At 53.3% G+C, this 23170-nt stretch overlaps 1 protein-coding gene and 1 long non-coding RNA gene across 3 annotated transcripts in view; both read left to right on the top strand.

The window, feature by feature from the left end:
* The window catches only part of PBX1 (PBX homeobox 1), a 129041-nt gene extending 124849 nt beyond the window's left edge, over positions 1–4192 (top strand). For both annotated transcript variants that reach the window (XM_038143705.1, XM_038143704.1), the window contains one exon: positions 1703–4192. Coding sequence is in view for 1 of the 2 variants with exons in the window: in XM_038143704.1 (XP_037999632.1) it covers positions 1703–1795 (93 nt within the window). In the remaining variant the exon portion in view is untranslated. The remainder of the gene's footprint in view (positions 1–1702) is intronic.
* A 5669-nt stretch (positions 4193–9861) lies between these two features.
* Positions 9862–12058, top strand: LOC119703930. The gene is made up of 3 exons (XR_005257794.1): positions 9862–10122; positions 10411–10571; positions 11712–12058. It is a non-coding gene; the product is annotated as an uncharacterized LOC119703930 (long non-coding RNA).
* The last annotated feature ends 11112 nt before the right edge of the window (positions 12059–23170 follow it).

The raw sequence follows: 23170 nt of genomic DNA, 5'->3' as shown, positions 1-23170 counted from the left end.
GGCAGTGGGCATGGGGTACATGGGGCTGGTGATGCTCGTGCATCACCACCCGAGGTGGCGCAGAGTGGAGTTTGCTAACCTGTGAGCAAGCTGAGGTTGTGATTCCTGCTTTCCTTGCTGTTGCCTGAGACCCTTTGCTGCCATGCATGTATGGAAGAGCATATGGGCACAGCAAGGGGTGTGCACACACCTCTTGTCTTGTTTGCTTTGTGCGTGTCCCGCTGGGAGGTGATGTGACTCCTCAAATGTGGCTTCTTCTGCCTGTCAGCTCTTTGCTCCCATCACAGCAGCCTCTCAGGCAGGCAGGAGCTGGGCAGCAACACCTTGGTGATGCCTTAAGGAGCTGGCACAGAGGCTAGATGGAGTTGAGAGGAATAAAGTGGATATTTATTGAAGTGCCTTCAAGGGCCACACCCTGGCAGTACCAGAGCCACAGTCGTGGCTCTGCCTGGATGGCTCCAAGATGGGAGCAAAAGAGGGCTTGGTCACGAGATCTCACATTTTCATAAGTTTTAATCCATTTGCATATAAGAGTTAACTGTCCAATTAATAGCATCAAATGATGAACTTTCATCCTCCTTGCTTGCTTGCCCACCCTCCTCTTTTCACCTCGTTTATGCTTTGGGCCTGAAGTTTGAAGAGATTGTCCTTGAGTCTCCAGCTGGAATAGGATTGTTCTGTCCTCACCACCCTGTGAAAAGATCCCAGTAACACTTCATATAAAGCTAAAAGCTGCACACCAAAACAGAAAAACTTTTAAACCTGAGGTATCATCGGGGTGGGGAGTTTTCCTGCCCCCAGCCCTCTGGGGTGTGCAGGGTCCCCGCTGGCAGGGCCAGCACTGGATGATGCAGCAGGCAGTGGGACAGACAGCCAGAGTGGGCAAAGCAGCTCGGCCGTGTCTGAAGCGGGACAGCGACTGCTGCTAACTGGAGCTTGGGCAGTGCGTGGGAAGGATTAATTTGCCAAGCAGTGAATCAATGTCAGAGCAAGCAGAGGAGGTTGGGTGCGACATCTGCTCCTCTCCAAAGGGGATGGCAGCAGCAGAGGAGCAGCTTCTGTGCGCTGCCGGCTCCTGCCTGCGGCAGCCGGGGCCCTCGGGTAGCACTGCTCTGTAGCGCCTGGAGAATTTGGCTCTGCATCTGTTTTTAGGAGAAGAAACAAGTTGTCTGCCATGGTTTGCTGCATGAACCCTCAGATGGGATATAGTGTTGGCACCTCTGTCGAGCTGTGGCTCTGTTTCCCTCCATGAGGCGGGGATGTGGAGCTTTGCTGGGGGACGCAGCACGGCTCAGCAGTTCCATGGGACCCATTGCTTGTTCTGCATATTCACAGCACTTGGGTTCAGATAGCATTCAGGCTGCTGGTTCTGCTTGCTATTTTCTTTCTTCCATATGAGGAAGAGTTATAATCTGGCGATAAAAAAACCCCAAACCACCAGAGCTCGGGATGGACTTTCCGTGAGCGCTTGCAGTTTTATCAAAATCTGTTTTCAGAAGAAATGTTTCTGCCCTGTGATGGAGCCTGATGGAGCCCTGTGGTCTGGGGTGGGATGGGGGAGTCAGAGGGGACATCTTTGCCTCCTACACAGGTCCCAGATGAGGGAGAGGCTGGGGGGATCTGAGGTGGATGGGTGCCTTGGGTAGGGCTGGTTGTGCCTTGCCACGGGGTGACTGATGTCTGTGTGTGTCCCTTCCTTCAGGCTAATGGAGGTTGGCAAGACGCTACTACCCCATCGTCGGTGACCTCCCCCACAGAAGGCCCTGGCAGCGTTCACTCTGATACCTCCAACTGATCTCCCAGCAAATTGCATCCCTGGCTGAGCCGGCCCCGGCGGGGGCAGGAGAGGAGGGGGCCTCTCCTAACACCGCAGCAGTCAGACTGGAGGTGAACCCAATCAGCACACACAAGAAGACTCCTCTTCTCTTCGTCGGGATGCTTTTTTCAGCCAATCTGGACACTTCTTTATACTCTCTTCCCTTTCTTTTCTGGGTAGAAGCCGCTCTCCCCCTCCCCGCCACCACCACAACACCGCTCCCTTCCCCTCCCCGCTTCCCACCCAAGGTAGAAGGATTTTAAGGAGGAAAAGCAAAAATCCACCACTACCACCACACAAACCGTGCCCAGAGCAGTGTACAGCCTCATGCTGGGTGTCTTTTCTGAGGAGCTACAAATGTACCTCGGTCACGTTTCTCTCCCTCGAAAGCAGGCAGCCCCTGCCCCCCTTCCTTTCATGCTACCTCTCTGTAGGGAATTGCCACCATAGGGAATCTGCTCCGCCTCATCTCTGCAGCTTCCCTCACTCAGCCCTGCCCCCTGAGCTGTCCCTCGGCTGCTGCAGGCACAGGGCAGGTGGCACAGCCCCCGTGCGCGTAGAAGGAGCCAGCGTGCTCCCCCTCGCTTCCAAAAGGTACTGTTCCCATTGCCAGCCCTGGGGAAACTTCCCAGTGCCAGCCCTGCTCGGCCAAGCATCCCTCCCACTGGCTGCTGTGATCTGGATGAGCCGTGGAACCCTGCTGTCCTGCCTGCCTGTTGCTGGAGAGGAGAAGAGGAGGGAAGGAAGGGAGGCAGAGGCAGGTGAGAAACGGCCATCGCTGGTAACACCTCCAGGGAGCTGTGTGGGATCAGGCATGGATGGCTGGTGGGACGCCAGCAGTTCTCTCACAGCACCCAGAGAGGCTGGTGGTGGAGTTCTCCTGCTGAGGGCAGTGCCACAGGGTGTTGGCCGCTGTTTCCAGGAGGAGCTGGGTTCCCCAGTGCAGGCAGGACCCACAGAGGTTTGTGCCACCCCCTGTGTTCCCAAATCCCAGTGAGGGATGGGCAGCGGAATGCCAGGGGCTGGAGGCGAGTGTCTCGGGTGCCTTTGGTTGCTCTTCACGCCGCAGGTTTTGCTCTGTAGCACGGGTGGCTGCCCTCCTGGGGGATGTCTGGGTGCTGGAGCTGCTGGTTTGACCCCAGCAGTGACCTGGGCAGTGGCCATGGAAGGACTCGCAGGACTTTCTGCCCAGCTTTTCTGGTCCAGTGTTGGGACAAGCAGTGGTGGCTGGCAAGCGAGGCTTCATCCTGCCCCTTCAGGCTGGTGCTGGGAGGATGTGGCTTTCATGGAAGAGCAGGAAGAGGCAGCACCAGTTTCCCTGGGCAGCAGGCTGAGCTTCGTGCCAGGGCGGGACTTCTGGCCATCGGTTCTTTCAGTGGGCATGAGGAGGCTGAGCCAGCCTGCACCGAGACCCTGGGTGTGGCGGGGACTGGTGTGGGTGCAGGATGTCTGGCACCTCGTGATGGATCCCAGGAATCCCCCGGGATCAGTACCTCACGCTGTTGAATGTCTGTGCCCACCCTGCTTGTGCTGGTCTCGAGGTGGGAACTGCCAGCGCAGAGCAGCATTAAACAGAAACCATTTAAAATTAAGAGCTCTGCCAAAAATACTTCCACCCTTCTGCTGGAAAAAAATAATGGTTCTTGGCCTGCAGGGCACAGTGGTGGTGTGGCTGCAGCTCCAGCACGCTGTCACCTTGCAGCACAGGGGTGTCGTGTGTCCAGCAGTGACACTTCCTGCTCCTTTCGCATCCGTGCCGGGAGTGGGGACCCTGTGGCAGAGCAGGATGTGACATGAGGGGCCCAGGGCTGCCTCCCAGCTGTGTGGCAAGAGCATGGAGAAGGTTGTTTTCCTGCAAGGACAGTCAGGAGGTGCTGCCCGCCTTCCCCAGCTCTGCGCCTTCCCACTTTCCTGCTCGTCTTCCCGTGGCCTCCCTCGGCACACTGCCTTTTGTCCACTTCCAGCTTATTTTACATGAACCTGTTCTGGCCGAGCATTCCAGGGACACAGGACTGGCTCAGGCCTCTCCTGCTGAGCCACAGCAGTGCCATGCCTGCGGGAATGCCACCGTCCCTTTGGAAACCACCTGGGAATGAGCCAAACCACAGCCTGCTGCTGGAGCCAGCCCATGCTGGGGCTGCCCCCCTGCCCTGTGCTTCCCCTGCCCGGGCTGCCCCTCGCTCCTCCACGGTACTTTGCAAGTCCCCTCCTGGGTTCCCCATTTGGTCCCTCCAGTTTGTGCTGGCGTAGCTGCTCGCTTGCCTTTTTCTTTGCTTTTTTTTTTTTTAATTGTTTTTTTAAAATTTTTGGGTTTTGTTTCTCCTCCCCATTCTCCTCCCCTGCTCCAGCCCCGAGTGTTGTGGGGGTTTTTTTTTCTTCTTCTTCTTCTTCTTCTTCTTCTTCTTCTTCTTCTTCTTCTTCTTCTTCTTTTTTATTATTATTTCTCTTTTCTGCCCAGAAAAACCTGACTTCGATACCAAAAAAAAAAAAAACAAAACAAAACAAAAAAAAACCACAAAAAAAACACAAACAAAAAAAACTGCAGAAACTCAAAAAAAAAGAAAAAATCACAAAAAAAAACTCGACGATTCTTTCAGCTTTATTAACATTTTCCATTGTTTCTTGCGATTTGTGTCTCGTTCTTTGTAGTATTGATGATAACGAACATTTGATAATGAATGTTCTTGTATATTCAGATAAAGGAGAAAAAAAAAACCAAAAACGCAGTCGGAATTTAATAGTGTTTATAATAAAAGAATAAAAAATGACCCTCTTAGCACGCAAAATTGAACAGGGGGAAGGTCCCATCCCTGTTCTTTCTGTGGCAACAAGCGCTTCATTCCTGTATAGTTTATAACATCAAACTACCTACATTCATCCTCCTTTTTTTTGTTTGTTTGTTTTTTTCCCATGGTTTGGTTTTTTTCCATTTTCTCGCATTTGTGAATTAGTTCAAGAATGCTAGAAAAGTGTAGAGTTGTGCACACTCATTTCTTCTTACACAATGTTTAAAAAGTGACGGTAATTCATTTTGTAAAACTTTAAAAAGAAAAAAAATGGTTGGAATAGTGAGCATTAATAGGTACAGTCTAACACTTTATGTTTCTTAACGTTGAGACCCAAAAATGAACCTTTTTGTTGTTTTTTTTTTAAGTTTTTGCCTTGTTTGGGATGGGGGGGAGGGGGCTTTGATGATGATGATGCTGAGTTTATTTTGACCTGTCCGAGACCACGGCCTTGCCACCTCTCCTGCGCTTTTGAGCTGTGACCAGAGTGATGTGAAAAGTGATGGCGGTGGTTTTGGGGGGAGGTGTTTCTCCCCAGTCCTTTCAGATCCCAGCTCCAGAGGATCCTCGCGTGGCTGCTCCGGGGCTGAGCAGTGGGATTTCACCTTTGAAGAGAGATGGAATTCCCCGGGGTTTTGGGGAGGAGCTGGGGGGAGTCAAGCCCTGAGCCCCTGTGGGTCTCCATGCTGGGGGTGTTGCTGAGCTGCCCGGGAGTGATGAAAGGGCAGGAATCCTTCCCAAAACGTGTGCATGGTTGGTTCTCTTGTTTCCCAGTGCCCCAAAGCCGAGGGGTTTGGGGTAAGGAATGTTCCAACCTCACCTCGCCCACGGACCTTGCTGGAGATGAGTTCTCAGAGCCTGGCCCCAAGCCCTGGCTGCAGCAGGGGACAAGGGGTGGGATGTGGCCAGAATGTCCCCAAATCCAGCCCCAAATCCCACTGGCTGCAGTGGGGTCCAAGGAGAAGCCCTGAGGAAGGTGCTGCTTGGCATCGCTTCAGTTTTCTCCTAAAACATTTTCCTGCTCCTCCCAAAAAACCCCCTGAGCTTTTCACATCACCGACCGGTTTAGGGTTTGGGGTGTTCCTTTTAATCCCAAGGTTTCCCGGAGTCCTTTTGTTTTCATACACCTTTATTATAATTATTATTTTATTATTATTAAGAGGATGTAAATCAGACATTGCCTGGGGGGTTGGTTTTGTCGGTTTGCTTTTTTTTGTTCTTGCAAAGCCCTTTCTGTCCCTTGTAAAGGTGATCCAGTTCGGAGTTGCTTTTTCTTTTCTATTTTTTTTCTCCCCATCTCCTTTTTTTTTTTCTCTCTTCCTAATGGATTCCAAATATTAAAAAGGAAAAAAAAAAGAAAAAAAAAGAAAAACCCTTAAAGAAAAAAGGAAAAAAAAAAAAGACTCTCTGTTCCAACCTGGTTTTGAAACTTTTCTGCTTCTGTAAAGAAAAAAAAAGGCCTCTGTCTTTCTGATCCCAATTGAAACTTTTATGTTCTATGACGATACTAACAAGGTGTAGGTTTTACAGTTTCCTGATTTGTACTGGTAATGCATATTCCAAATAAATAGTTTCTTTTGTTGCAAAAAAAAAAAAAAAAAAATCAAAAAAAACCAAAACCCTGAAACCAAACCTGGTGTATTTTTGGGGGAGGAAAAAGAAGAAAACGAGATACCCTGGGGGTTTCCCCAGGAGGTGCAGGGAGGGTTTGGGGTGCAGAGGTGGGGCTGAACAAAGGCAATAAATACCCTGGTGCTGGGATGGTGTGAGCCAGAGGGATGCGATTTGGGATTCTCCCTGAGGCACTGCATCCATCCCTGGTGCCTCCCCCCATGCCTCAGTTTCCCTGGGCATACGGAGGCGAGTTCTCCTGGACACGTGGATTTGCCCATGCAAAAAACCAAAAACAAAACAAAAAAAAACAAAAAAAAAAACCAAAAAAAAAAAAAAATACAAAACAAAAAAAAAAACAACAACCCACAACCAAAATAAAAAAATAAAACAAAAAACAAATACAAAACAAAACAAAAAAATACCAAAAAAAAAAAAACCACACAACAAAAAATCCCTTTACTGCTTTTTTGGACTTGTGCACTGCTTTCCAAAAAAAGCTAGAAAGGGGAATTTCTTTATCACACCAAGGTCTGGGGCAGGGATGGGGAGCAGGGGAAGGCTTGATAGCCTCTCCTGTTTTCCTGGGGTGGGGGTTATTTAAAAAAAAAAAAAAAAAAAGGAAAAATTTTGAAAACATTTCTGGGAAGAAAAATAAATAATTTAAAATTTTAAAATTATTTATCATTTTAAAAAGAGCCCGTGCATAGGATGAAAACCAGCACAGCTCTGCTTTGTCCTAGAGATTGTAGAGGGACTGGGGGGCGGCTGGAGGGGGTGGCCGTGATGCTGTGCCCCAACAGCTCCGACACCCCGCGGGCAGGGCAGCATCCCCTGGGGATGAATCCCGCGGGCGGGCAGCGGGGATGCTGAGCTGCCGCCCCGCTCCCCCATGGATTTCTTGTCAATGATTATTCAATCTCCAGCCTGACCTTTCTCTTCTAAATAACACGGCAATATCAGCTCGGGCCAGCCTCCAGCTCGGGCTGCAAATTAACTGTATCGCTCTCCGGCAGAGCCCCCCGCGCTCCCCGGCGCCCGCCCCAGGAATTATCTCCCTCCGCCGCCGCTCTCCTAATTCCAGTTTAAATATCAGCCTGCTCCCAGCTGTTCCCGTCTCATAAAGGCTCAGCCCGGCTCCAAACAGGGAAATGCTGAGTCTTGCCAGGCCCCGGTTATGGGATGGCCCCGGCGGCGCTGGGGGATGCTTTTGGGGCTGGGGGGGGGTTCTGCCACACGTCCTTCGGGGGCCAGGATGGGCTCTGGCAATCCTAACGAGGTGTAGGTTTTACAGTTTCCTGATTTGTACTGGTAATGCATATTCCAAATAAATAGTTTCTTTTGTTGCAAAAAAAAAAAATCAAAAAAAACCCAAAACCCTGAAGCCAAACCTGGTGTATTTTTGGGGGAGGAAAAAGAAGAAAACGAGATACCCTGGGGGTTTCCCCAGGAGGTGCAGGGAGGGTTTGGGGTGCAGAGGTGGGGCTGAACAAAGGCAATAAATACCCTGATGCTGGGATGGTGTGAGCCAGAGGGATGCGATTTGGGATTCTCCCTGAGGCACTGCATCCATCCCTGGTGCCTCCCCCCATGCCTCAGTTTCCCTGGGCATACGGAGGCGAGTTCTCCTGGACACGTGGATTTGCCCATGCAAAAAACCAAAAACAAAAAACCAAAAAGAACCCAAACAAACAAATTCTAAACCAAACCAAACAAAAAAAAAAAAAAAAAAAAAAAAAAAAAAAAAAAAAAACCCACCCCAAAAACCCAAAAAATCCAAAAAAACCTGTATCCTCGCCCAGCTCGGGTCTTGGCCGCTCTCTGCTGAAAACAGGTGGGTTTGAGGTGGGGAAAAGGCACTCGCAGCCTCCCTGAGCCAGGCTGGGTGCAGCATCCCCCTTCCCTTCCTCCCTCTCTTCCCCCTCGCTGGCTGCTTGTGGACGAAAGGGAAACCCACAGATGCCAAACTGGATTATTTGCCTCTTCCTCGCCATCTCCATCCCCCTCTCTGCATCCACATTTTTTTTCTCTTCTCCCCCTTCCACTCACTTATCTGTAGGATTTTTTTTATTTTATTTTCCTCCTCTGTTTCCCTTGGCTTCTGGCAACCAAGTTCAGCAAACCCCGAGGTGCAGCTCCTGCACTTTTCCATTTCACATTGCAATGTTTTAGACCAAAAATCGCAGGGGGAAAGGCACAGCGTGGACCAAGACCTGCATAATTCCCGCAGCAGAAGCTTCAAAAGGCTTTTTGGTGAGCAGACAGCAGCGGTCTGGTGGCAAACAGCCTGGGCTGGCGACCCACACCCACATTATTAACAATCCTTGCCTCCTAACCGAGGGGCTGGGAGGTGTTAAAGTTACAGTTCGCAGTAAAGCCCCGTCTGCCGGCAGGAGAATTTAATATACGGCAGAAGTTTCCCCTATAAAAAGCCAGGGTTATGTTTTCCTCCAGTTCACCGGGAGTCTATAACTTACGACCTCCATAAATGTGAGTGGGTCTCGCAAGCCAGCCCATCAGTCTTTGGAGTAATTCTGCTTTGTAGTAAAATATTTTATTGTGCCTTGGATGCAGGCAGCCCGCCCTACCCTGCTCGGGGTGGGTGGCTGTCCCCACGTCCCTCCTGTGCCAGCACTGTGGGGATGGGGTGGAGGACCTAAAAAAATAAAATTCCATTTGAAAAATGGAATAAAATAAAATGAAATGAAATAAAATTACAATGCAATAAAAGAATAAAAAGATACTATAAGATAAAAAAAATACAGGTAAAATAAAATGAATGTAAGATAAATTTAAATTAAACAAAATAAAACCAAACCTAAATAATGGACTGGAATAGAATAGAATAGAATAGAATAGAATAGAAACAAAATATCCTGCCCCCCGGGCGTTAGCTGTTGAGAATGTGTGCTGCACCTTTTAATTATTGCTAATGAGGTAGAGTTTTAATCGCTTTACAGGGGAATTGTGGCACCTCTCTGTGTGCTGGCAGTGCCGGGGGTTGCCTGGGAAGGGGGACCCCAGTGGTGTGGGGGGTGCTCGATGATGGGAGAGGGGGAGAAGGGCGAGGAGGAAACCCAGAGGAGGGGGGCAGATGGATGGCACAAAGGAAGGGCTGGACCGAGCCGAAGCAGAAGAAAAATATATCAAAAATCATGGGGAAAAAAAAAAAAAAAAAAGAAAAAAAAAAAGAAAAAGGAATGTCATCACTGCCTTACCAGCTCGCCCATCCTCTGGGCCACCAAACCCCTCCGTTCAGCCCCAATCCCGTTGCCTGCAGCCATCGCTGACCCCAGGCAGGGCAGCTGAGGGGCGCGGGGAGAGCCCAGGTAATTAAAAATGCAAATGAACGCTGGGGCCGCACGGCTGCCGGCGCCTTCGGAAGGTGCAAATTACGAGAGGGGTTTATCGGCTGCCCCTGTGTGCCCCTGGCTGGGTCTGTCCTCTGCTCCCAGGAACATCCCGAGCAGAGAAAAGGGGCAGGGAAAAGGATGGGAGAAGAGAAAGATCGTTTTGAAAGAAAAGAAAGACGTTTCCCTGATTTTTGTTGTGTTGGTTTTGGTTTTTTGTTTGTTCCCACCCCCCCGCTTTGTTTTCTTCCCAGCGTTTTGTGGGGGAAATGATTCTACAGAATGCAAAGGGAAAAGATATCATCAGAAGCAAATAGTCCCTAAAACAAATTCCACAGGGGCTGAAGCAGCCCAGCCTCCTGCCACAGACACCTCAATCCTGCTCCATGCCGCTGCCCCCAAAAATTCAATGTATGCTTGGAAACACGGCAAAATCCCAGCAGCGACGCAGCCAGCGTGGAGAATTAACTCAGGACCGCGGCTTTGGGGTGACCCACGCGGGCCGCGCCCGGACAGGACCCCAAACCGCAGCTGCTCCCCCCGACCCTTCCAGAGCCAGGTGGGTTTTGCCCGATTCCCGAGGCTTTGGGGCAGGTTGGCAGCGGCGATGGCAGGACCGCGCCAGCCATGCTCGCACTCGCTGACTCAGCTCCAGCACGGCTCCCTTGTCCCGCTGCTAATTAGGTTCCAGCCTCTCATCTCGTTAATAAGCTTCCAGTTCATTTGCATACAAAAAAAAAAATGCGGGAGGTGGAGGGGGTAGGGGAGAATGAAAGCAAGCAGCTCGTTTTACCTTCAACATGTGGCTAATGCTTATTAAAATATTTAACCTTTTATTATGGCACAGAAGCGTCTGTTCCAGCAGATCCCGGGGCTTTTCCTGCCTGCCAGCCTCTCCCAGCGACACCGCCCCGCCGTAAGGGACACCTTGTGGAGGGTTCCCACCCCTGCAAGCCCCCGGGGCCATGGGGAGATGCGGCAAAAAAACCGGGAATTTCAGCTCCTCAGGTGGGTGTCTGCAGTTTGCAGCATTTCCAGAGTCTGGTTGGGGCACTGAGTGGGTAAATCCCATGGGGCGGCCCCAAAACTCGTTCTTTGCAGGTTTTTCATGGAGCACCTTTCCCAGCTAAACATGAAGGGCTCTGCTAGCGACCCCCTGCTCCTGCTCAGGCCCCTCTCCCATAAAAATCCCCTCTCTGAGATACCCCCGTCGAGACCCCTCCTCTCCTCCCGAGAGCCTCTCTCCTACCAAAACCCATCTCTAGCAAGACGGTTCCGCTCCTTCTGAGACCCCCCTCTCCTGCTGACCCCTCTTTCCGATTGAAAACCCCCTTTCCTATTCAGCCCCCCCTTCTCTCAAGGAAGCCCCCCCTCCCTCTCTTACTGAGATCCCCCCACCGCTGTCAAGTGTCCCCCCTCCCCTGGCGGGTCCCCTCTCCGGGGCTGTGTTTGGGATGCCAGCCCCGCAGGGATGAGCCGTGGTGAAGGTGAAGCTGCTGTCCCAGCCGTGCCACGCAGGTTATCTGATGGCAATTGATGAACCCGAGGCTGAGAGGTTCGTGAGGGCTGCCCGGGGTGGGTGTGGGCACGCAGAGCTCCCAGCTGCCCACGACCAAGAGGGGGGCTCTGATAAATCACCCCTGCTTGCAGAAGCCTGCTGTGCTGAAGGGCTGGCAGCTGCACAGCTGTGACCCCTGGGTCCAACAGGAGCATAAACAGAGCCCTCTCTAAGAGGGATTCACACACATCTGCATGGGTTTGGGCAGATTTGGATCTGTGAGCCCCCGGGATCTCTGCTGCTGAGGCCAAGGGATGAGTTCCGTGCTTGGAAATGCAGGAGGGGAAACACTGGAGGAGCAGAAGCAGCTCTGGGTGCTGAGCGTGGCCAGTGCCAGCAGTGCTGGGGTGCCAGTCCCAGTGTCACCCTCAGGGGCCACACATGTCACAGCAGCCCCGGTGCTCGGCATCGCTGCTGGCAGCACAGGCTGCTGCAGCCTCCAGAGGAAAGATTTAGTGGAAGGGACACAATGGGCTTGGGAAGGCTGTGGCTGAGCATTTTTGGTCAGGCACAGGGGGAAATGAGTAGGGACAGGCACAATCTGCAGCCTCTTTCACCTCAGTCTGGTTCCTCCATGCCCCTCTTTGCAGGCAGTGCTGGTGGCACTGAGACAATGTCCCCGTGTGTCCTGGGGAGGCGCCTGACATCTCCCTCTGGATGCCACGACGCTGTTCTGATGCTTCCAACAGAGCCTGGGCTCACAAAGTGCTTCTGCAGCTCCTGCCCACCAGATCACCAGACATTGCAACCTCTGGGGTCACCCTCAGCTTGGTGGCACTTTCCTGCATGGGACAACCCAGTCGTGCTGTCCCTCCCCGCTCTCCCACGTTTGTACCTGTGTCTCAAGACACATTTTCCTCCCAGCTGGAGGAAAAGGCACTCAAGGGGCTACCCCAGCTCAATGGAAAACAAAATAATAAAGCTTTTTTTTGCTTATTAGCAGAGACAGCCTTATTAGAGATATTTGGTGCTGGTGACATGAGTGTACTCTGCTCCCGTGGAAAACTGCCTTGAAATAAATGGGTATACAGCTCAGCTGCTGCCATGCCTTTAACCAGCACTTCCCACACATTATACAAACTTAATTGGCTCTGAAGTCCTGCTTGTTTTTTGCTTTCTGACATCTACTGACACGAACACACCCTCCCCTTCATTTAGTCCTGGCCACTTACTCCTTTCCAGCACTCTGTGGGGAGCTGAGCATGGGGGTGATGAGGCTTCCCCTGCCCTTGCAGACACCCCCAACACCTCCCCAAGGTGAATTTGGGCCAGTTTAAATGCAGAGAGCAGCAGTTGAGCTAGGAGGTCATTCCTGGTCGTCTGCAGGTGGTTTCTCACCCCAGCATGAGGATTCCCCCAAAAAGCTTCACTCCCGGGGCAAGAGGCAGGACAAGGACGTCACCCTTTGGTCCCGGTGATCCAGAGCTGCTGCTGCTCATGTTGGTGCTTCAGGCTCCAGGGATAACTCTTATCCTTAGTGACAGGAGGTTTTAAACTGACAGAAGGTTTTGATTAAATATCAGGAAAAAATATTAGGGAAAAAATTCTTCCCTGTGAGGGTGGTGATGCCCTGGCACACGTTGCCCAGAGAAGCTGTGGCTGCCCCATCCCTGGAAGTGTCCAAGGCCAAATTATGTGGGTATTGGAGCCACCCGGTCTAGTGGAAGGTGTCCCTGCCCACAGCAGGGTATTGCAGCCAGGTGATCTTTAAGGTCCCTTCCAGCCCAAGCCACTCCATGATTCCATGACACAGCCAGCAGATCCCGAGCCATGCTCTCAGGGTGAGACCTCCAGCTCAGCCCCCTGTGTCTTTAGTGCCACCCCCTCAGACTCCATCCCATTATTCCAAGCAGGTTCCTTGCTGAGCTCTGGCTGCCTGGCAGGGCCTGGAAAACGCTGCTTTGCAGGGATAGATCCAAACTCCAGCACCAGGCTGGGGACTGGCACCTCCCAGCAGCTCAGCGCCGGCAACAGCATCGCCTTTGTCTCCTTCCAGAGACCTGAAAGCTTGACATGTGCTGGGAGGAGAGAAATCCCACCCGGGCCAGGGGCTGCTGAGGAGACTTTGAAGCTGATAGCGGCTGAAGGCTTGTGGGGAGCATCCCGGGAGGCTCCCGCTGCGCTGGCCAGGTGCAGGGGCGCCTGCAGGCATACCTGTCTGGGGAGATCAGGGCTCCGGCCTGTCTGCTGCACGTCCTGTGAAGGTCACTCGGGCTGTCACTGTCCTCGGGCTCTCTCCCGGCTGTGCAGACGCTGCCTTTTGTTGGGAGGTAATAGCCGGTGAGTGACTGCAGCCATAACTCTTCTCCCTGGCCGCGCTCCCCGGCGGGATGGCTGCGCCCGGCTCTGCTGCTCCGTGTGCTCCAGCAGCCTGACCATCTCTGCCACTCCTGATGGTAGAGGGCAGGGAGGAGATGTCCCATCCCGCTGGAGAAGCAGCATGGGGAGAGCTGCTGAGCCCAGCAGCAGCTGAAACTGGAACCAAATGCAAGCCAGGACCACGCTGGCACAGCTGCAAAGCCAAGGAACAGTCTGTGTCCTGCTGTGGCCCCTGGGGACAGGAGCAGCAGGAAAGGGCACCTTGCACCATGCCACTCTTGGTGTGGCACGGTCAGCAAAGGGGGGTGCTGGGGCCTGTGCTGTTGGCAGCACCCAAAAAAGCAACCCCGCTGTGCCAAACCACTTAAGCTCTTGGACTGGTGAGGCTGGGGCCTCATCCTGCTCCTCGGAGCATCCTGGCTTTGGCAGGAGGGTGCAGACACACAAAGGGACAGGCTGGTACCACCCCCGCGCCCTGGTTTGTACACCTGGGCTGCCTGCCTCTGGCCCAGGGCACTGCAGAGCCCGGCTGACACCGGGCCCATGACACCCTCAGCCTGAGCCCTCCCAACCCATGCCAGAGCAAAGCTCCAAAGCCAAAGAAAATCCTCTCCAGGGCTTCCGAGATGCACCCTCAGCTCAGCCCCTGCCGTGGCAGGGTGATTTTCTGACCAAGCCCCACGAGCGCTGCCACCACCCCTGTGCCGGGCACCTGCCTCTGCAAGCCTCGGCGGCAGCAGCGGGACGGCCGCTCCCCCTGCCCTTTGATCCTCCCCATCAGTGACAGCTTCCCCGAGGATGTTTTGTTGGTGGTGTCACCCTTGACCATTAGCTCTTCACGCATGACTATAACGTGACATCTCCGATGCGGCGCCGCGAGCAGCCCGCGACTTCGGGGAGCAATTAAAGCCGAGTGAGTCACTGCGGGCGGGAGCAGCTTTGACCACACGTCCCCATCGCCCTCCCAGCCCCAGCCCCCCACCGCCCCCTCGGCCCAAACTTCCCCGGAATACCCTCTGCCCACCTCTTGGGTCGAGGTAGCCGGAGGGAAGGGCTGTAGGATGGGCCAGGGGGATTCAGGGGCCGGGTCCAGCCCCAGCAGAAGGTGACCCATCCCTGGCCGTAGGGTTTTCAGGGGCATCCCGAACGCTCTGTCCTTGGGAACGTCCCATCCTGGTGGGCTTCATCGAGATATTCCCTGCTCCTGTGCCATTATTATTTGAAGACCAGGGAGGCCCAGGCAGTGGGGCTTTTATGCGATTAGCTGCTGAGATGAACGTTAATTAGTTTTCAATTTCCATTAAGTACCCCACTGACAGAAAGATTAGTTAAACCTGCTCACGACTGCAGAGGATCACTCAGAAATTGGGAAGGGGTGGAGGAGGGGAAGAGGGGGGCAGGTAGAGGGAGAAGGATAGAAAAGAGGGTCTGAGCTGCAGCACTGAGCCTTGCAGGGGTCGAGAAGGCAGCTGGACTCTGCTGGCTGCCCGCGAGAAATATCAGGTATATAGATATGGATTAAGTGGAAAAAGAAAATCCGGGGATATTTCTGGGGCCAGACCCCACGGAAAAGGTGTGTTCCTCTGCCAGGTGTCTGAGAGGGGAGGCTGAGCCACCTCACCTGGCCACAGCACCCTTAGCAAATACAGCCCTCGAGCTCTGGGGAAGGGGTGGTGGTGTTTTGATGCTTTTGTGCATGTTCCCCCCTTCCCAAAACGCCCTCCAAAGCAGCACCCCCCTGTGCGAGCCGGTGCAACCCGGGGGTGCTGCAGATTCGCCACGTGACAGCGGTGGAAGTGAATTGCAAATGACATTTCATTAACGGCTTGAATAAAGCTGTTTTCCCTCTTTCCTGCTGCGCCCAAAAGCCACCGTAGTCTTCTGCACAAAGCGCTCTTCAGACCCCGGCCCCAGCCAGCCAAGCCGGGGCGCTCTTACGGGAGGGGTTTGGCCCCCGCGTTCCCTCCCCATCAGTTTCCAGCTTTTGGGATGGAGAGGAAAACAGCGGGCACAGAGGTGTGGATGCCCCAGGAGAGACGTCTGTGCTCTGGAGCGAGGCAGAAGGATGCTTACACGGTTCTGGGGCAGGCTTGGGCTCCCAAAAAAGCAGGGAGAGCGTGCCGACCTGGGAAAGGTGTTTCGTGCCTGGGGCAGGGCGGCAAAGCAGGGCCGAGCAGCAGCCAGGGGCGCTCAGCACGGCTTCGGTGCCGGAGCCCGAGCGGAGCGGGGACAGCGCGGCAGCGGCGACACCGCGGGGACCGCAGCATCGCTGCCGAGCGGCCAGCAGCGGGTCCCAGGCTGCGCTGCCTCCGCGGGGCCGTGCCCAGCTGCCGGGGGTGGCAGCAGGGCCGGGGTGCCCTTGCGGAGCGCAGCTGTGCCCCTTCCACGCCAGCTGCCACCGCGGGCTCCCGTCCGCGCTCGGCGGCGGGGGCGGCGCTGCCCGGCCCGCATCCCGCGGCTCCCACCCCAAACACCCCACGAACACCTGCAGTGGGGTCCCCCCAGCCACCAGCGCGGCTTTTGCCCCGCGCAGGGACCCCGCTCCGCCACCCACGGGGGCAGGCGGGGCCGGGGCTCCTCTCAGGGCGAGCGGCTCCCGGTCCCCGCTCCCGCCTTTGACGTTATTCGGCTGGACAGAGGAATGTCTGCGCGAATCATTTTCAACGCTCTTCCATATTCATAATGGGCTAAATATAGGGGAGCAAAGTGGGACCTGGCGGGCAAAGCCCTCCCCGTGGTCAGAGCCGATGACTTCTCCTCCGAGATGAAATGCTGGCGTCAGCCCCGCCGCGGCCCCGGGGCCGGGGGAGCCGCACCCCGCCAGCCCCCCGACCACGGCGCAGTTGTTCAGGATTTTTTTTTGGTTTGTGGGTTTGTTTTTTGTTTTTTTTTTCTTTTTCTTTTAGCTCCCGGTGGCCAAATTCAAGATCACGTTTTTGAGCCGGTCGGGGGAGTCGGCGGAGCAGCCCGGGAGGGGGTCTGGCAGCCCTGGCACCCCCCGCCCTCCCCCCGGTCCTCTTCTTCATTAAGCGAGAAGGTTAATGATTTCAATTAGGGAGGAGGCAAGAAGCTAAATGAGTATAAATAAAGCTCTTTCTGAGCCATGGCAGGGAGTGGGCAGGAAGGGTGTGGGGGGAAAAGAGGTTTATAGGGCCAGAGTGGGGCTCCCACAGAAAAATACCCACAGCAGGAGAAAGTGCTGCCTATCCCACTGTGCTGAGCCCTTCACCAATCCCAGGCTGAAGTGCTTAGAAAAATATCATCAAAGTGGTGGCTTTTGCCTCCCCTCCTGGCTTTCCCCAGGGAATAAAGTCTCCATGAGTAGAGACCTGGCTCTCCCTCAGCCCTGGCAGAGCCCCACTTGCTCGCTGGCTCCAGCAGTCCCCGGTCATGCCCGTGGCCAAAGCTGCCCTCAGCTTGATTAGCACCAAGAAAAAATACTGTGGAAAGCTAGAACTAGTCCCATATTATGGGAAAAGGCAGAGGTTTCCTGAAATTCCACAGGGCCTTGGCAGCTGTAGGGAAACTGGCACTGTACAAAGAAAAGAGTGTGGGTGTCATCAAGACTGGCAAACAGAATTTGCAGTATTATGGATAACTTCTAATAAAATTTATTCCAGAGTAAATCTGCTGGTCCCCCTCACTGAGGTGTCCCTGGTGAGGGCTGGGAAGGTGAGCCAAGGCAGAGCATCCCAGGAAACTCCCATGGAAGGAGCCTGGGGGCTGCTCCTCCCTGCTCCCACCGCGTTGAACCCTGCCAGGTTTCCTGGTTCCGCTCCAAGGATGGGTTTTTTCGGCAGCTCCCCAGAAGCCTGTGACAGCTGTGGGGTGTGATGGCTCCTGGGGACAGTGGGAAAGCCCAGGCAGCAGCAGAGGTGCATGGCTAAGCCCTGGGTAAAGTCACATTCAGGGGCATGACCATGGGCATGCAGGTTCAATTTCCTCCCCTGCTGTGAGTTTGCAATTCAGTGTGAGACAGGGTGAGAAAAGAAACGGAGGGAGTTGGTGTTCTGGGGCTTGAATTAACATATTTTGGGGCACCTGGTGTTCGAACAGCAGAGCGTGTCCCTTCCAGCACAAACAGATCAGCTGCTGCACTGGGCTGGTTTAGCAGAAACTCAGTTTGTGTTTAATGTGAGCAGTTTCACTGAATGCAAAGCAGAGCAGGCACAGGAGGCTGTGCCACAGGACAGAAACACAGGCACGAATGCCCAAACCTGCTGGAACCAGCCCATCAGCCCACCAGAGATTCAGTGCAGACACATGTGTTGATGTCTCAGGGACCCCAGAGCATCTCTGCCCTCTCTAACCCGACCTGAGCTCACCAGCAGGGGCTGGCTCCTGGTCTAGAGGTGAGGAAAACCCCAGGTTAATCTCAGCAGCAGGGATGGGAATGGTCCATGAGGCTGGCATTGGCCAGGGCTGCAGGATGCCAGTGTCAGGAGGATGATGGTGCTGCTCAGCTGCTGCAATGACAAGTCATGCCCTTGGCATCCTCCAGGACATTTTCCCTTTGTGAGAAACTCAGCAGTATCTTTTCCCTGAAAGAAACTAAAAAAAAAAAAAGTATTCAGTGACTCATGGAAAAGGTAAGATAAAGTACAGCCCCCACACTTGAATAGATATGTGGCTATTTTAATAGATGAGGCAATAAATAAAACCTGGTAGAGATTTTTTCAAGTTTTCATTCATTTTTGATAGAAAGAAATTACTCCTTTTCCTCCATAAATATAAAAAACGTTCTCACTGGGGAGCTGGGAGCTCCTTGCACAATTTCCAGGTCTCCCAGTTTTACCCTAAGGCACCTGAAATGCTTTTTAAAGCCCCATCTCTGGGAACTGAGAGCTTAGGTGTCAGTAACCAGGACAGAGTCTCCAGGCGCCAAGCACCCTAAAAGCCACAGCCCTGGGAGGATTTATTTTAATTAGCTTAATTCACTTATGCCACGCAGTGTTTAAAAATCAGCATTTCAGGCTGATGCCCTGATCTCAGCAAGGCTGAGGTCAGCAGCGCAGGGTTAAGTGTCAAACACACGCACATCTCAAGAGGCTCAGGTAAGGATGCTTCTCTGCCAGCAAGAACCTTCCCAGGGTCGGCCACAGCACGGCACTTTGGGTCCCAAAACTCAGCCCTGGACCTCCTAAATGCCTTTGAGTTCACCTCTGAGATACATTTAGTAACTCGCCTTAATATTGATGCCCTCCACACACGGAAGGACTCGGCCTTGGCCAGCATAATTACGTGTTCAATATTAACAGTCTCCATCTGTCACAGCTCCCTGGCGCCTGCCCCTCCTCATCCTGCAGGACTCAGCCACAGCTCCAGAGCTCTCCAGCCAGCCAGCCCCTGGAGAAGGAGCCAAGGTGGGTTTTGATACCACCTCCAAGCAGTTTAGGGGTTAGGATGAAACAGCAGGAGGTGCCAGTCCTCACTCAGCTTCCCAGTTCCTCTTGATTCATCAGTCTCCTCCTGCCTGCAGCACCAAGGCCTGCCCAAACGAGAGTGACACTTGGTGGCCAGAAGATCTGACCAAAGAGGGTGATGCAGCCATGGACCCACAGCCACGGACCTGCACCCAGGGAAATACAGGTTGGATATTGGGAAGAAGTTTTTCACAGAAAGAGTGATAAAGTTCTGGGATGGCTGCCCGGGGAGGTGGTGGAGTCACCATCCCTGGGTGTGTTTAACAAAGCCTGGGTGTGGCACTGGGTGCCAGGGTTTAGCTGAGGTGTTGGGGCTGGATCAGACTCCATGATCTTGGAGGTCTCTTCCAACCTGGTCATGCTGTGAATTCTGTGAATATCTCACATGGCTTCAGGGAAATATCATCAGGAGCTCCTTGATGTGGTGTGCTGCAGGCTCAGGACATTTTTGTGGGGCTGCAGATGGCCCAGCCACACACCCCAAGTTTCTTCTTCCCCAATACCAGGGGGAACTCATTCGTTTGGACACACACAAGTCCACATGCATGGACTGGGCAATGTGGCGGCCACAGAGAGGGGCCCAAGGGCTCTGTCTCCATCCCACGCGTGAGCCTCTCGTGTCACACAGAGCTGTGCAGTGACCTTGTCCAGAGAAGTCACACCATCACCATCAGCAGACCACGGCCAGACTGGTGACACGAGCATTCCCTCTGCCAGCCAGGACCCCTGCCCACTGCAGAGTGTCCAGCAGCCCCTGGAACAACAAGCTCTGTGAGGATGGCAAAGCAAGATAAAAGGGCTTTTCCTAGCTGGTCCTTTCTTCTATTAGGGCCTTTTCCTCTGGGTAAGCATGAAGTCTGCCTCTTTCCTGGCTGTTATTAAAAGTCAGGGCTAAAATCCCTTCGGGAATGGGGAAGGCAGATAATCCTCACTCCTTCTGACCTTCTTTCCCTTCTCGCTTTCCAGGCTTATTGCAACTCCCCAGGAGTACCTGCTCTATTTGTTATACTCCTTCTCTTCCAAAAAAAGACCCTCAAAAACCACATTTGCACCGGGGATCAGCCAGAAGGGTTCCAGCAGCTGGAGCCAGCTGCCCCCCAAGCACCCCATCACCCACCCGGGCTGGATGGGTGATGCCTTCCATAAACAGCAGCTACCGAGCCAGCTGGCAATATACATCTTAAACCTGACAGAAGGGCAAAAAGGGAGGGGGGAAAAAAAAAGAAAAAAAAAAATTTAAAAGGGCCTTAAACCACCAAGCTGCTCTGCTATTCCTCCTCTGCAGAATAAACAGCTCAGAGCAGTTCTCTCTTCCCTTGCACAGAGTCACAGATATCTGTCCCCGTGATGAGCTGCAGCAGTGAGGGGGGGTGTGTCTGCCTCTGCTTCTCCAAAAGCCCCCAAACTGCGGGATGTGACACCGAGAAAGCGCTGACGCAGCTCTGGAGGTGCAGGGCATGGGAGAGGAGCCAGGCCGGGGAGGCAGAGCTGCATCCCCAGCCCCTCCTGCGCTGGGATATGTGCCTTTAATGGCAGGTTCATCACTCCCAGGGGTTGGCAGTGTGGAAATCCCAGCACTGCCGGGCGGGTTGTGCGTGGCTCCAGCTACCTCTAGTGGAAAGCAGGCAGAAGCGGCCCCTCCAAGGGGCTCCGCATCCCCCTGCCTGGGAGTCCTGCTGAAACATCCTGCTGGGAAAAAAACCCCCTTCACCCGTTAATTCTCAGCCCAAACACAGATTTTGTGACTGGATGTAGGAATTCTTGTGGGTTTGGGTGGCTTTTCTCTTCCAGGAAGACCCAGGACCTGCTCATCCCACAAGGCTGGGCTGGCTGGAGGAGCTCCACGATGTTCAAGAGCTCAGTGAGCAGCTCCCAGCAGGGATTTTGCAGGACCACAAGCAGGATCAGAGACCTGTTTTTCAGGGGGTGAATGGCTTGGCAGGGCTCTGTGACATTCCTGTGAGGACACCCTGGGAGCAGGATGGGTACCCTTCTCCTGGTGTCACCAGCCCCAGAGACACATCCTCAATTAGCACTGAAACCCGGATATAAGCAAGAAAAGCAGTGTTCAGGGCAGGAACTTTTCACTGTCAGCACTGCAATAAGCAGAAGCTCACTGCAGAGGTGGATGCCGGCAAGGAGCTGCCAAAAAACACTAGGGATGGGCAGGACAAGCTTTCCTCTGTTTTTCCACGGCACATCTGTGTGCCCTCTCACTGGATTTTCTAGCTGTAACCCCATGGACACCAAATACACTTCTTTTTTCCTTCTAGCCTTGAAACCTATTGTATTTTCCACGAGCACTAAAGTGATTTTATTTTAAAAAAAGCAAGTTACTTACTTATTAACACAGATCCAGGAGCTGACACTTTCCAGAAAGTCCCCACACTGATTTCCCTTGACAACAGCAGAGCAGCAAGAGGAGGCAGCAGCTCCAGGCCCTCAATTCCACAGCCCCACAGGGCTCTGCACCCAGAAACAATTGCTGGCTATATGGCCTTGAAAACTATATACACAAATACAATTGTAAAGAAACAGGAGTGCTTTACCTCCAGTAAGCTCTAGCTTTGCCTGGAAGACATTTTTTAAAAAATGAAGTTGGGCCAGGCAGCTGGGAAGAAGGGCAGCCAGTGGCACCCAAAACAGAAACCACGTTTTCACCTTCAAGGAAAGGAGGCTGTGCCATTCCCCCCCGCTTCCCGCCCCAGGTCCAGAAATCCCTAAAAACCATTGCAAAAAAATGGTTAACAAGCTCCAAGTGTCAGGGACAAGTGGGGCTGATGGGAAGGATTAGGCAGTAATGAGAGTCATCTTCCAAAGCATCCATCACTCTGCTTTCATGGGTTTCTTAATGTGGTGGGAACTCTGCCATAGCTGGGTTCTTTTTATTTAAAGCAGAGATAAAAAGCTGGGGAGGTATTAATATTAATTAAGAGACAGACATTCGCAGAAACTTTCTTTACCCCGTGTCACACCCAGCTCTCAGTCCCACTTCAGGGAACAAGCAGATTTTTTTTTTTCCAGAAAGAACGAAATTGTTCTGCAGAATTTATGAGTCTTTGTCACTTCTGCTGGGACTTCTATCCCACAGGGCAGGAAGAGAAGGCTGCCCCAGATGAAAGCTGCTCACAACCCAGTTCTCTGTCCTGCGGTGTCTTGCAAATATCTCCATTTTTCATGAGGTTCTCCGTGGAATTTCTGAAAGGGGGGGGGGGGGGGGGGGGGGGGCGCGAAACCCTTGTGCTGATGCTGAAATAAGATCTTAGTATTTGAAAAGTGGGAAAAAACAAGTTGGAGGGAAATGCTGTCAATTTGCATGTTTTCTTCCTTGGAGAGGTGAGCTGAGGGTTTTAGGTGACAAGGCTGCTGGATGCTGGGAGGCAGAGGGTCCCCGGGTTGATTAAAGGGGTTGGAACAAGGGTCAGGCTGGGAGAGAAGCAAAGGCTGAAGAAGCTTATTTGAAACAGGGAAACTGAGGCACAGAGGCTTTCCTCACCCTGGGATGAGCATCCCCCTCCCTCCATGTTTCAGGAATGAGAGAGCAGGAATGTTACAGGACACCAGGCTGGTGAACATAATGGGTAAATGGATAAATTGATAAATGGTACAGCCCTGCTCCTGATGCCCCCAGCCAAGAGTCAGCAGAGCCCAAGGGGATGGGAAACCAGGGCTAGGGGAGATCCCCTCTCTCATCCCTCAGCCATGGACCAGCACCCCAAGGGTGCCCCACTGCCTAATTTTACCCTGCTGCCTCCTTGGTTGCCTTGAGCCCAGCTTCAGAAATAAAAATTGGGAGAGGAAAAAAAATATAAAAGCCTTATAACCTTCTGGAAAACTTTAGACTGCTGAAAAAAATGCACGCAGAGAAGAGATCAAGAGTGATAAGTAAAAATATCCAGCTCAGTTCGGGGGGACTCCATGAATTTGCAGAAGGGGAAAGGTGATTCTACGGTCAGTGATGAATTCCAGGGCTGTGTGTTGGGGGGGCTTCTCCCCTGCCCCGCAGGTGAGGACGTGGCCCCGGTGCCACCCTGTTGTCCCCAGTGTGTCGTTCGGGACTCGGCCACGAGATGGAGGCTTCAGCCCGCAGAGAGGAGCAGGGCAGCCCCAGAGAGGGCTCCAGCCAGTTGTGGTGTCCCCAGCTGCTGTCCCCAAGCCCTGGGGACACGCCGGGGCTACCCAGGCACTGTGGCGCTGTAGGGATGGATGGTGAGCGTTCCCAAGGTGAGCATTCCCAAAGGTGATGGTGCATCCTGATCCTCCCTTCCTGCAGCCAGGTCACCACCGGGGGCTGCTCCAAAACCTCC

The sequence above is a fragment of the Motacilla alba genome, chromosome 8, assembly GCF_015832195.1.
Source record: "Motacilla alba alba isolate MOTALB_02 chromosome 8, Motacilla_alba_V1.0_pri, whole genome shotgun sequence".
NCBI classification, from domain to species: domain Eukaryota; kingdom Metazoa; phylum Chordata; class Aves; order Passeriformes; family Motacillidae; genus Motacilla; species Motacilla alba.
This window is presented reverse-complemented; position numbering and strand designations above follow the sequence as displayed.